The sequence below is a fragment of the Diabrotica undecimpunctata genome, chromosome 1 (genome assembly GCF_040954645.1).
Source record: "Diabrotica undecimpunctata isolate CICGRU chromosome 1, icDiaUnde3, whole genome shotgun sequence".
Classification (NCBI taxonomy): Eukaryota; Metazoa; Arthropoda; class Insecta; order Coleoptera; family Chrysomelidae; genus Diabrotica; species Diabrotica undecimpunctata.
In genome coordinates, this window is record NC_092803.1 from 72,659,102 (window position 1) to 72,672,684 (window position 13,583).

General features: G+C 31.0%; 3 protein-coding genes across 3 annotated transcripts in view; all 3 read right to left on the minus strand.

Moving 5' to 3' along the window:
• Window positions 1–13,583, minus strand: part of Sec31 (COPII coat complex component secretory 31) — a 357,018-nt gene that overhangs the window by 200,396 nt on the left and 143,039 nt on the right. The gene's annotated exons all lie outside the window — the stretch shown is intronic.
• Window positions 1–13,583, minus strand: part of Myo95E (Myosin 95E) — a 135,554-nt gene that overhangs the window by 44,227 nt on the left and 77,744 nt on the right. The gene's annotated exons all lie outside the window — the stretch shown is intronic.
• LOC140450628 (uncharacterized) lies at window positions 1,459–4,117 on the minus strand. The gene is made up of 3 exons (XM_072544290.1): window positions 3,361–4,117; window positions 2,709–3,121; window positions 1,459–2,651 (listed from the first exon to the last, which is right to left on the minus strand). The coding sequence occupies exons 1-2, from the start codon at window positions 3,453–3,455 to the stop codon at window positions 2,716–2,718; spliced, it is 501 nt and encodes a 166-aa protein (XP_072400391.1). The 5' UTR covers window positions 3,456–4,117; the 3' UTR covers window positions 1,459–2,651; window positions 2,709–2,715.

The following is a 13,583-nucleotide window of genomic DNA, read 5'->3' on the forward strand; positions in this document are numbered from 1 at the left end:
ATAGATGGTAGTAGATTAGAAAAATATAAAAAAATAATTGCACCAATAACAGAAGGTAAAGGATTGGTTATGGAAGTAAACAACAATAAAATCGATTACGTCCACTGGGATGATCCAAATGAACTTGTAGAGCGATTACGTTTATTACTATCTTCACAGCTAGCTGGCCATACAGGACATACAAATGAAATAAATTCAATTATTGAAGAACTAAAAGAGGCAAACATTATAGAATAAATATCATGTCTGTTAAAAGAGATATCGTTAATGAGTTACACAAACCTGCAAGAATTAACTTTAAAAGACGAAGAATTATTATAAAATCTCTTAATGATTTGTTCCAAGCCGACTTGATTGATATGCAAAAATATTCAAATACAAACAGAAATTTCAAATATATTTTGGTTGTAATAAATTGTTTTTCAAAATTTTTATGGGCTTTACCACTAAAAAATAAATCAGGTGTTGAAGTAGCCAAATGTATGGAGTATGTGTTTAAACAGCAAAAACCAAATAATCTTCAAACAGATATGGGAACTGAATTTTTTAATCCACATATGAAAAAATTGATGAAAAAATATAATATTAATCATTACAATGTATACAGTGAAAAAAAGGCTGCGATTGCTGAGCGAGTTATTCGCACGATTAAATCAATGATTTGGAAACAGTTTAGTTTCAACGGTACCTACAAATGGATTGATAATTTACAACAAGTTGTTATTGAATACAACAATAAAGTTCACAGAACAATAGGAATGAAACCAGTGGATGTTAAGAAGAAGCATGAAAAACTATTGTTAAACACTGTATACAATCACATTAAAATTGTCGATTTGGAAAGTCAAAAATTTCATATTGGTGATCATGTACGCATTTCAAAACATCGAGGAGTTTTTGACAAAAAATACAATCCAAATTGGTCTAATGAAATTTTCACTGTTTATAAAATAAAACTGGGAAACCCTATTACATATTATTTAAAAGACTATAAAGGTGAAGAAATTCTTGGGGGATTTTATAAGGACCAGTTACAAAAAGTTAAACATAAAGACAGTTATTTAGTTGAAAAGGTATTAAAGAGAAAGAAAAATAAAATTTTTGTCAAGTGGTTAGGTTTTGATAGTTCTCACAACTCATGGATAGATAAAAGTGACGCAATATAATAAAGAGGGGATAGAAAAATATGTAAAAGACGTTCCACTTGCAAGATTTTGTTTGTTGTTAGAGAATATCGAGAGAGTGAAAACATGTTCATTGTGGATATCCAAGGTTTCTCTTTTCCTGGGGAAGATGTATTTCTTTGTAGGGAAATTGCTATTTTAGATCCTACTACCGAAAACATTATACACAGAATGGTTGTTTTACCAGTAACAGAAGCAATGATAAATAAGTCATATATAAAATGTATCGAACAACAATGTGTTCAAAACCATGGTTTAAATTGGCAATCTTGGCATTTTTGTGATACTCATCTAAAATATGAAGAAATTTCAAAATTTTTACACGACAACGTATTAGACGAAACAATATTGGTAAGAAATCATGAAACAAAAAAATATTTGGAAAAATTCATGGAAAATCGCATTGATTGTGTAGAAGATGAACCTAATATACTTTCCGATGAGACTATGAATCATATTTTTAAATCACATCCATGTTTTCAACATAACAATGAAAATTTACAATGTGCTCTAAACAATGTATTTAATATTCATTATTGGTATAAATATTGTAGAAAGTGTTGACAATAAAAAAATAAAAATTAAAAATAGTCTTTTATTAATAGATACACACAAGACATTTATTTTTAAATTGATACCAGACATGAAGCTTGTAAAACAAAAGACTACGCTTGATGTGGAGAATAATTTATTGGAACCAATTGAGAATAAGTTTAAAAAGCATGGAGTTTTGTTCCCTTCAACTATTCGATGTCTTATAGTTGGCCCTTCAAATTGTGGTAAGACCAATGTGATGATAAGTCTATTGGAACATGCTAATGGATTAAAATTTGAAAATGTGTATATTTACTCAAAATCATTAATGCAACCAAAGTACAAATATTTAGAAACTTTGCTAGAACCAATTAAAGGAATAGGATATTATACTTACAGTGGAAGTACGGATATAATGCACCCATCTGAAGCGAAGCCCAATTCAATTTTTATCTTTGATGATGTTGCTTGTGACAACCAAGATGTTATTCGAGAATACTTTAGCATGTCTCGACATTCTCAGGTGGATCCATTTTATTTGAGTCAGAGTTATGCAAAAATACCTAAACACCTTATAAGAGACAATGCAAATATTTTAATTGTATTCAAACAAGACGATTTAAACCTAAAACACATTTACAATGACCACGTCGGAACAGATATGACTTTTGAAGATTTAAAAAAAATATGTTCGATATGCTGGAAAGAGAATTATGGATTCTTATCAATTTTTAAAGACAGTGAAATAAAGAATGGTCGATATAGAAAAAAAATTGATCAATATTTTTTATTAGAATAAAAGTTGTAAGTAATAAATAAATAAAGAGATATTATTAAAAAGTATTTTATTATAATCTATAAAAATATATACACAGATATACATACAAAAATATTTTCCTCTCGCTCAATCTTCATTCCAATACCAACACATATCTGAAATAAAATATATACTAGTTACCTTTTTTCTAGTGGGAAGCAGAAAGCACTTACTTGTTTATTATGTCCTTTGACTTAGAAAATGATCTATATTCAGATCATTCTCATCACATTCTTCTTCTATATGTACTATTGTACTTGGAGGAACCGTTCTTTGCTTCTTGCTTGATGTTGAGGCAAGAGCCTCATCCGGTGCCTCTTGTATGTATAGTGGTCTCTTCAACCCAAGTTGCTTTTGGACTTGTTGATGTCGCTCAAACTCTTCCAATTCATCGTCCAACAAGTTAAATCTGTATCGTTTTACGACATTCTCTAAAATTTGGAATTCTTGCTCTGTCTTTACTTTGGTCCTCATATACCGAACCGGAAGATTCCCAAATTTCTTTTTAAGACTTTTGCTATTGGGTGTATAGCTGAGACTCACAAATATTTTACTTCCCTTAAGAGACACCTCTTTGACACCATATCTAAAATTTAACGAAATTAAACAATCATAAATAAAAATGTTATTAAAATACGATCATTAGAATAAAAAATACATAGATAGAATATAGAAAAAAGAAATTAGATAAATTAGTAAAATATCAAGAGGTAAAACAAAATAAAATAAAATTATTATAAATATTTAGATAAACAATAAAATCAAATGCAAATATGGTGAAATAAACAAGGAAAAAAGTGTATAAATAATAAACTCAATACTTACACAAACAATTCCTTTATAATAAGGAAAGCCGTTTCAATAGGAAAATGAACCGGATCTTCAGTTAAAATTACCAACTGACAGGGTACTGTTGCCATTCTTGATGTTGTTTGTTCACTGCTTGCTACTTACAATTGGATTAGTCTTAAACGACTGTCTGTATTTATAACAAGAAACTGAGAAAAAAAACAATTTAACATTAAACTGACTTTGTAATTTTAAAACATTGCAAATAACTTATTTACATCAGAGTTAACCCTTTTGACCCATAAAAATGCAGTCACGTTGAACAACATCTTATTTGCGTCAGATTTAATCTTTTGACCCATAAAAATGCAGTCACATTGAATAACAACTTATCTGCATCAGATTTGATCTTTCTGACCTCTAAAAATACAATCACGTTTAATAACAACTAGTTTGCAGAATTATTGATAAATTTAAACTTTTTGATCCTAAAATATAATCACGTTGAATAACAAGTTACAGAAATACGTCAATTGATTTTTTTTTTACTGGATAAGTATAAATTGGAGAGCATCCTAATATTTGGGTTTTATTTGTGCATTCGAAAGTTACCAAGTTAAGTTGAACCAGTTACTAGTGAAAAAAAATGAGTCAGCAAGTAGTCGATGAACTTTCCAACCAGATTGTAGAGAAGATGGAATCGGTAAGTAGATTAATTAAGAGAAAATCTGATTTACGAAACGTAATAAGATATTTGAAAAAACAAATTTTTATTTTGAATAAATGTTTAAAGAATAGGGTTACTTGTGTTAAAAATTTTCACTGTATAGAAGCAAATTTAACTATTCTTAAAACATATCTTGAAAACTTTAAGAACAGACTAAATGCTAGAAAAACTCTTAAAAGGTGTTTATTGTGGCAGGATGTGGAATCTTGTTTTAATAGTAGAATAAAAACAGGGCTAATAGTCAATTTAAAATATAAAGAACCCAAAATATTTTTGGAAAAAGCTTTTAGGAGTTTTTCAATTCAAATTAGAAAAAGTTTGTTGTCGTGTCTTTTAAAAGTTAATTTGATTTTATATGGTGTTTTTATCAAACCACAAAATGGTGAAACCTCTATTAAACATTTTTCAACCAAAAATGTAACAATTGACCAAAATACAGACCTCAAGGATTGGTATAAAATTAATTGTATTAATGTGATTTTAAAAAAAATTGAGGAATTTCAAGAAAGAGATAGTGGTTGGGCACTATCACAGATTCTACATTTAAAAGTTAATATAAATAGGTATAATCCAATACTGAGTGGTATTTCCACCTATGTTAAATTACCTAAATATATAAGCAATACAAAGAGTGTAATTAACATTAAAAATTCTGATCCTTATTGTTTTCTCTGGTCAATTGTTGCAGCGTTACATCCTGCTAAAATCAATGTTACACGAACCTCATCTTATCCTCATTTTAGTAAGATATTAAAGTATCATAATATCAGTTTTCCCATTGACATAAAAGATATCCCTAAATTTGAAAATTTAAATAAACTTTCAATAAATGTTTTTACAACAAAAGGAACAGGAAAGGAAATTTTACCTTTGCTATTAAGTAAGACTAGTTTTTCTCCTCGTATTAATTTACTTTTAATTCATTCTCAAGATAATAGTACAAATAATAATAGTAGTGATGAGGATGATGGTCCTTTGTGTAGAAAAGATCTATTTCATTTTGCTTATATTAAAAATTTTTCAAGATTAGTAAATCAACAAGTTAAAAATGTTAGAAACAAAAAATGGTTTTGTGAAAGATGTTTTAATCATTTTAGTAATGATGCACTCTTACAAAATCATTTAGAGGACTGTATTAATTCAAATTCAGTTAAGATGGTTTTACCAACAGAAAAGAATAATATTATGAAATTTAAAAATTTTAAACATAAAGAACTTGTTCCTTTTGTTATTTATGCTGATCTAGAAAGTATTCTTATAAAATGCATTGACAATAACAATGATCCTAATATAAAAACTTATTTGTCTCAAAAGCATGAAGCTTTTAGTATAGCTTATTATTTTAAATCTTCTTATAATGATTCCTTATCATACTATAAATCATTTACCGGTCACGACTGTCTTGTGTGGTTTGTAAGAGAACTTGAAAAGATAGCAAAGAGAATAACTAGAGAAAATTTATTGCAAAAATTCAACAAGTTAGGTCCATTAACTGATAAAGAAAGACATGATTTTAATTTGAGTTTTGTTTGTCATATTTGCAATAAACCTATAGTCGATCCATTGGATAAAGTTAGAGATCATTGTCATATTACAGGAAAATTTCGAGGAGCTGCTCATAGATCTTGTAATGCTAATTATCAAAATACACATACAATTCCGATTGCATTTCATAATCTCTCTGGCTATGACGCACATTTTTTAATTAAAAGCCTTAATAATAACGTTAAAGGTAATATATCACTACTTCCTCTAAACAAAGAGAGGTATATATCATTTACCAAATACATTCAAAATACAAATATTAATTTTAGGTTTATAGATTCGTTTCGATTTATGTCTGATTCATTAGATAAACTTTCCTGTAATCTAGATGATGATCAAAAACAAATAACGAGAAGGTACTTTGAAGATGATTTTAAATTTAATTTAGTTAAACGAAAAGGTGTTTTCCCATATGAATACCTCGATAATTGGGAAAAGTTGCAAGATACTTGCTTGCCACCTATTGATAGTTTCTTTAGTAAAATTAATAATGAAGGAATAACTCATGAGGATTATCAACACGCATGCACTGTTTGGAACACGTTTGAGATAAAAAACTTGCAAGAGTACGCGGAATTATATTTAAAAACTGACGTATTACTTTTAAGTGATATTTTTGAAAACTTTAGACTGATGTGTTTAAAAACATACGGTTTAGATAGTTTGCATTATTTTACTTTACCAGGGTTAGCATTTGATGCCATGTTAAAAGTAACAAATGTAGAATTAGAGCTTTTAACAGATATCGAAATGGTTTTGTTCTTTGAAAAAGCAAAACGAGGAGGAGTGTCACAATGTAGTAACAGATATGCAGAAGCGAACAATAAGTACATGGGTGATAAATATAATCCTGGTAAAGAGACCTCTTATACAATGTACTTTGATGTGAACAATCTATATGGTTCAGCTATGAGTTATTTCCTTCCTTATGGAGGATTTGAATGGATACCCTTAAATGATATTTACAATTACAATATATTAAATTGTCCCAATGATAGTGAATACGGATACATGCTGGAAGTGGACCTTGAGTATCCAAAAGAACTTTTTAATTCACACAAAGATTTGCCATTGTGTCCAGAACACATAACTCCACCAACTTCTAATTCTACCATTAAAAAACTCTTAACGACATTGTATGATAAAAAGAAGTATGTTATTCATTATATGTATTTAAAACAAGTTATTAGCTTGGGACTGAAGCTTGCTAAGATTCATCGATGCCTAAAATTTAAACAATCACCTTGGTTAAAGAAATATATTGACTTAAACATTGAATTGAGAAAGGAGAGCAAAAATGAATTTGAAAAAAATTTATTCAAACTTTTTATAAACGCTCCGTATGGCAAAAGTATAGAGAATGTACGTAAATATAAGGATATAAAAATTGTAAACAAACTGGGTGGTACATACGGTGCTAACTATTACATTTCCCAACCGAATTTTCATAGTTGTACCATATTTGATGAAAATATGGTAATAATTGAAATGCAAAAACAGAAAATTAATTTTAACAAACCTATTTACATTGGGATGTGTATTTTAGATATTTCGAAAACAATTTTGTATGACTTCCATTATAATTATATTAAAAAAAAATTTCAAGATAAAGCCAAGTTATTATACACGGACACAGATAGTTTAATATATCAGTTTTTTGTTGATGATATATATGCTCATATTAAAGAGGATATTCATAAGTTTGACACATCAGAGTACACTGAAAATAATGTCTATAACATTCCCTTAAGGAATAAAAAAGTATTGGGCTTGATGAAAGATGAAAACAAAGGTCAAATTATGACACATTTTATAGGATTGCGCTCAAAAATGTACACGATAAAAACTTTAAATCAGGATCAGGAAATTAAAAAAGCAAAAGGAATTAAGAAATCAGCTTTAAAGGAACTAACTTATGAAGATTATTATAAAAGTTTATTTAAAAAAAACAATTGTAGAGGTTTCCCAAAACTCTATTGTCTCCAAAAAACATGACGTCTATACAATAACTCAAAGAAAAGTTGCACTTAGTCCATATGATGATAAAAGAATGGTTAATTTTTTAAGCACTGACACTTTACCATGGGGTTTCAATGATAAATAATTCTTAAATACGTTTGATAGTAAAAAAGTTCCTTATTCTTTATTTATTATTTTGGTAATAAATAAAAGTTTGTTTTTTAAATTATCTTTCTATTTTTGTACATCAGGTTTTCTTTAACCGATTAATCTACAAATTAAAATGGGTCCTCTATGGTGTGGTAAGTTATTTCACATATAACTTAAAAAATATATCGGTAATTAAAGCTGTTTTTTTTTCTTTAGAAAAGTAAATTGTCATGGGAAAAAGTTTTTACCGACCAAAAAAGATTTATAAAATTACAATCGAATACAAGAAGAAAAATAATACCATACACCCAACCTACTACTTCTATCATCAAAATGTATGGAACGTTATGGTGTGAAAACTGTAAAAAATTCTTTTGTTTTTGTCAAACTTCTTTAGAGATGCATGGAGCCATATTACCTGACTTGTATTGTTTCGAAACCATGCCTAAATCATAACACACAAAGGTAGTAGTATTTGTAAAACAAATATTTCTTAATTAATTATTTTTATGTTTCAGCCTTTAGACCATGTAATTCCAAAGAACCGCGAATCCCTCCAGAAGATCAGGGATGGAATCATATCCAATGAAGTGGTCAGGTACAAGGACCGGTACGATTCCCAAATATTACGGGGTCATTCTTCACATCATGATAACTTGGTGACAGCGAGTTACATGGATTCTGTGACGAGGGACTATTATCGACAGGTTAAGAAAAATATACATTATAACAGTAGAGTGTATATTTTTAATCAGATAAATAACTTGTTTCAAAACAAATAAAATTTATAGTATCAATCCAATATTGTTTTATTTACATCTACCCACATATATCATTAAAATATATATACACAATAAAGCATTTATGTGATACATAGTTATTTTTCCTTTTCCTACAAGTTTCAAAAGTAAAGACTAGGCAGGCTAGGCTAGGCAGGCTATACAGATATATCTAAGCATCGTACACAAAAAAAAAATTTTTTTGACGCAACAACACCTAAAATATTTCCAAGTCTCAATACAAAATTTATTTTTTCGATCACCCTGTACAAATTTAACGAAAAGAAGAGGAGATGAAGCGATAAGCGATGAGTTTTGCACTCGACATACAAGGTGGTCCGTTCCACTCAAAGACACCCCCTCTGGTCATTGTCGACCGATTCTTTTACTTCTTCAGGACAGGTAAGACAAAGAAGAGACAAGTGTAAAAACATACAGGTAACGTAGGTGACAATTCTTCGGCTGAGAAGAAGAGATCTAGATATAAGCGACTAGTTCTTACGACCCTCTGGTCATTGTCGATCACTTCTTCGGGAGAGAAGAAGAAGAGATCAAGCGATAAGCGACCAGTTCTTACAACCCTCTGGTCATTGTCGATCACTTCTTGTACTTCTTGTACACCCCCAAGGTCAAATCATGGCATCGATACCTTCGCATCGGAGACCCTGATGGACAGGTTACCAAAGTGATTCAGGACCCCGCTTCCTTATCTACTGATTTACGGAGGAAGAGCTTCGAAAAATTTTAGAAGATATGTCTATGCATATAGAAGAAATTAATGACTCAGATGACGGAGAATGGAGCGAAGAAGACGGAGAGATTGTAACCAAAGAAGACCATAATTCAGGTTCAGAGATAGAGTTGGAAGACATTGAGGAAAATGAGGCTGTTTATGCTAGTGACTCCGGTTCTGATATGGAAGTAGAATCTGACAGTCTGCCTGGCGAAATCGGTAATAACTTTTATACCAGTAGAAACAAGAAAACCAAATGGAGAAAAACTAGTTACCATTCACAAACTTCCAAGACCAGTTCAAAAAATCTTTTAAAAACGAATCCTGGTCCGAAAGGGACTGCAAAAAACGTTCCCACCGAGATTGAGGCTTTTTTGAAATTAATTGATGATAGCATTATAAATGATATCGTGCATTTTACAAATCTGTATATTGAAAAAAAGAGAAAGGGGTTAATTATAGCAGAGGAAGAGCAGTTAAAGTTACAAGTAAATCTGAAATGATGGCTTTGTTTGGATTATTGTTTCTAATTGGTACTAAAAAAGGAAGTCGGACTAATGTCCAGGAACTGTGGACAAATAACGGAACAGGTTTGCCAATTTTGAGGGCCTGCATGAGCTGTAGGCGGTTTCAATTATTGCTGCGATGTATAAGGTTTGACGATAAAGAAACACGAGAACAACGTAAAAAATTGGATAAACTGGCGGCAATTAGAGTATTTTTAGACAAGTTTCAAGACAACTGTAAGAAATATTATAATCGCAGTTACTATGTAACCATAGATAAAAAACAGGAACCTTTTAGAGGACGATGCAGCTTTATCGAATATATCCCGAATAAACCGGCCAAATACGGTTTAAAAATTTTTGCGTTTTACGGTGCCGAAACTTATTATACCAGTGTTTTTGAAGTTTACTGTGGCAAACAGCCTGAGGGGCCCTACTGTAAATCTAACTCTCCATCTGATATAGTAAACAGACTAGTTGCGCATATAAAAGGTACTAATAGAAATCTGACCACCGATAATTGGTACACCAGCTATCCTTTGGCATGTTCACTTTTGAAACAAAAAATTACAACCATTGGTACTCTGCGAAAAAATAAATCAGAAATACCTCCAGAGTTTTTGCCCCACAAAGATCGTGCAATTGGATCTTCGTGCCATGGTTTTCAAAAGGAGGTGTGTATGATGTCTTACGTTCCGAAAAAGTTAAAATCTGTAGTATTACTTTCTACTATGCATGATGATGGAAAAATTGACGAAAAAACTGGAAAGCCCGAGATAATTCTTGACTACAATAAGACCAAGGGTGGCGTCGATACAGTCGACCAATTATGTGGGGGATATTCTGTTTCGCGAAACACCAGAAGGTGGCCCTTAGCATTATTTTATGCTCTTTTCAATGTTGCTGGAATAAATGCCCAGATTTTATATAACAGTAACCAAAACAACGCAAAGAGGCCAAGAAGAATTTTTCTTAAAAATTTATCATTTCAACTTATGAAATCTCACTTAGAGAAAAGGTCTAAAATGTCGTCGTTACCTTCAGATATTCAGTTATTTTTAACGACTTACAAACCTAAAGAAGAGGCACAAAAACATGATGTACCAAGAAAAAAGCGGGGACGTTGCGCCATATGTGGAAGACAGAAAAAATAAATTTACGTCACAATTGTGTGACAAATGTGATAATTTTGTCTGTCAAGAGCACAGTGAAACTACGATTACCTGTCACCGACAAACCAATTTAGTGGAAACTGATGAAAGTGACTAACTTATTATATTTACAGTGTTTGTTTATTTGTTTGCTATGTAAAATATACGGTTAATAAATATTTAAAACAATTTCCTAAAACTTTATTTACTTATAAGTCATTTAAACAGTTCTAGAACTTTAATTTGCTGTTGGTAGCATATTTGCACCACGCGTCCACTCACGCGATAATTATAGGCTCGTCCGCTCGAGGGTTAAGATCAGATCATGACAGAAAGCAAAGATGCCATGAGTACTTTAGAAAGTTGCTAAATGAAGAACACCAGAGGGCAGACAGAAAATGTGGGACACCAACATTCATGTGGGACTTTTGAAGCTTCAAATAGACTAAAGAACGGCAAGCCAGTAGGACCTGACAGAATACCTGTAGAAGTTTCGAAGGATCTAGGAGATGAAGGGGTTGATGTGTTGTGGCAGATAATGAGTAGAATATATGAGGAAAGAAGGATGCCAAATGCAAGAAGGAAGATCATGATAGTACCACTGTATAAAGATAAAGGGGCATTCAGGACTGTAAAAACTATAGAAGAAGTGTGACGTCACACACAATGACAATTTGGAAGAGAACTGTAGATCGAAGGTTAAGAACAGAGACATCGATACGAGAAGAAAAGTTTGGGTTTATGCCAGAAAGGAGGACACCGGATGGCTAGTTACCTTTGATACAGTTAATAAAGAAATACGGCGAGAAGAAAAGAGAGCTACATTTGGTATTTATAGATCTTGAGAAGACGTTCCATACAGTTCCTAGATAAGAGCTACGGAGATGTGTGAGAGAGTGAGGGTTCCTAAGAAGTACGTAAGACTCATGGAGGATATCCATGACAGAGCGTACATTAAAGTAAGAACTTGTGTCGACGTGATTAGGGAAACACCCGGGATGACTACAGTCTCAAAAAAGGTTCAAGAACAAAGAAAAGGACTGTGAGGCAGAGAACTTGAGGGAGAAAGGTTTAAATAAGGAATGCACAATGAGCAGAAGTGAGTAGCGAAGAAGACTTTGGAACAGAAACCCTGAAAAGGGAACAGCTGAGGAAGAAGAAACACTAAAATAAAATAGTAGGAAGAAGAAAAATTTAAATTGAACTAATTGAAACAAAAAATCCAATAAAAACAAACTAAATACATAAAGAGAAATTAAGATAAATATATAAAAATAAAATATAATATATAAATAATAAATAAAATAAAATAATATATAAAAATAAAGAGAAAGAGAAAAGTTAGCCAGAACATGCATGAAACTTAGGTCAGTTAGAGCACATGACATAAAGAGGTCTAAAGGGATTCTGGAATCAATAAAGATTGAAAATAAAATAAATAGAGTGACAAATCCTTACAACGCAAATAAAATACAATACAGATTCACACAGTTTTATGTAATTTTTATAGAAAATACTGAAATTCAGCTTCTTATAAATGCACCAGAGGTTGATGATACGATGAATATTAGCGAAGAAGAAATTGTGAAAGATGAAATAAAATATACAATAATCTGTCTAAAAATCGATAAAGCAGTTGACATAGAGGGAATCTCAGACAAATTAATAAAATAAAATTTAAATTTCTCAGATAAAATGTGTTTGGAAAGTATTTAGTGCTGACAATCTTTTATTTTTAACATTCTTTATATTTTTAACATATATGGCCTTATATTTAACATATATGGCCTTATATTATTTTAATTACTTATTTAATCCCTAACTTCGAATCTATAATAAATTGAACTGTTGTAACTCTAGACATATAAGTAACTAGCACCCTAGTAATCACACTTAAATATAGAGAAAAGGTAGAAGTCGAACTATTGGGTGTTAAGTTTCAGCACTGGAAGATCTTATAAAGACGTCTTTTGCTTGAAAAACAAATAGAAAAACAAAATATATACCTAATAAAAATTGGTAACAAAATAATTATCAAAAAAATTCTCTGTAAAAGAAGGTCTCAGTTAAGGGTGCTGGACTATTTAAAATATGTGGCTCTATAGTCCAGTCGTCAGATATTTGACCTCTAAAAATCATACGAACAAGCTGAGTTTTGCTGAAAATGTCAATCACTTCTACTCCTCGGCCTCCCCCTAAAACCCCCCGCACGCACGGTGGTGAACGGAAAAAATCGATTTACCAAGAATCTGTATGCCGTAGAAGAAAATGTCAAGCAATGACAGGGCGGACCTTGAATTTAGGGCAAGCCAATTACACGAAGAATACAAAAATGTGGTCTGAAAAAATTCAAAAATGAAAAAAAATTAAATACTTTCCAATAGGAACTAAGCTAGAAAACATCATGCTAGAAACAAAAGAAATTGGAGCATGTAGTGTTACATATACCAAGAATTTGATACAACAGCTAAAGAGACAGAGACAGGCTATGAAATATTTGTCAAAGTAATTTAGCCTATAGTGCAGACACATGACAGACGAAAGATAATGTGTTTAGAAGATCTTAGATAATATCAAGTAGGGACAATATTAGAAATGATGATGCCATAGAGCATAAGGGAGTAAACGGCTCATTAACATATATTAGCTTGTTTGGTACGGACATGTACAAAGAATGGACGAAAACAGAGTGCTTAAAAGACCTAAAAA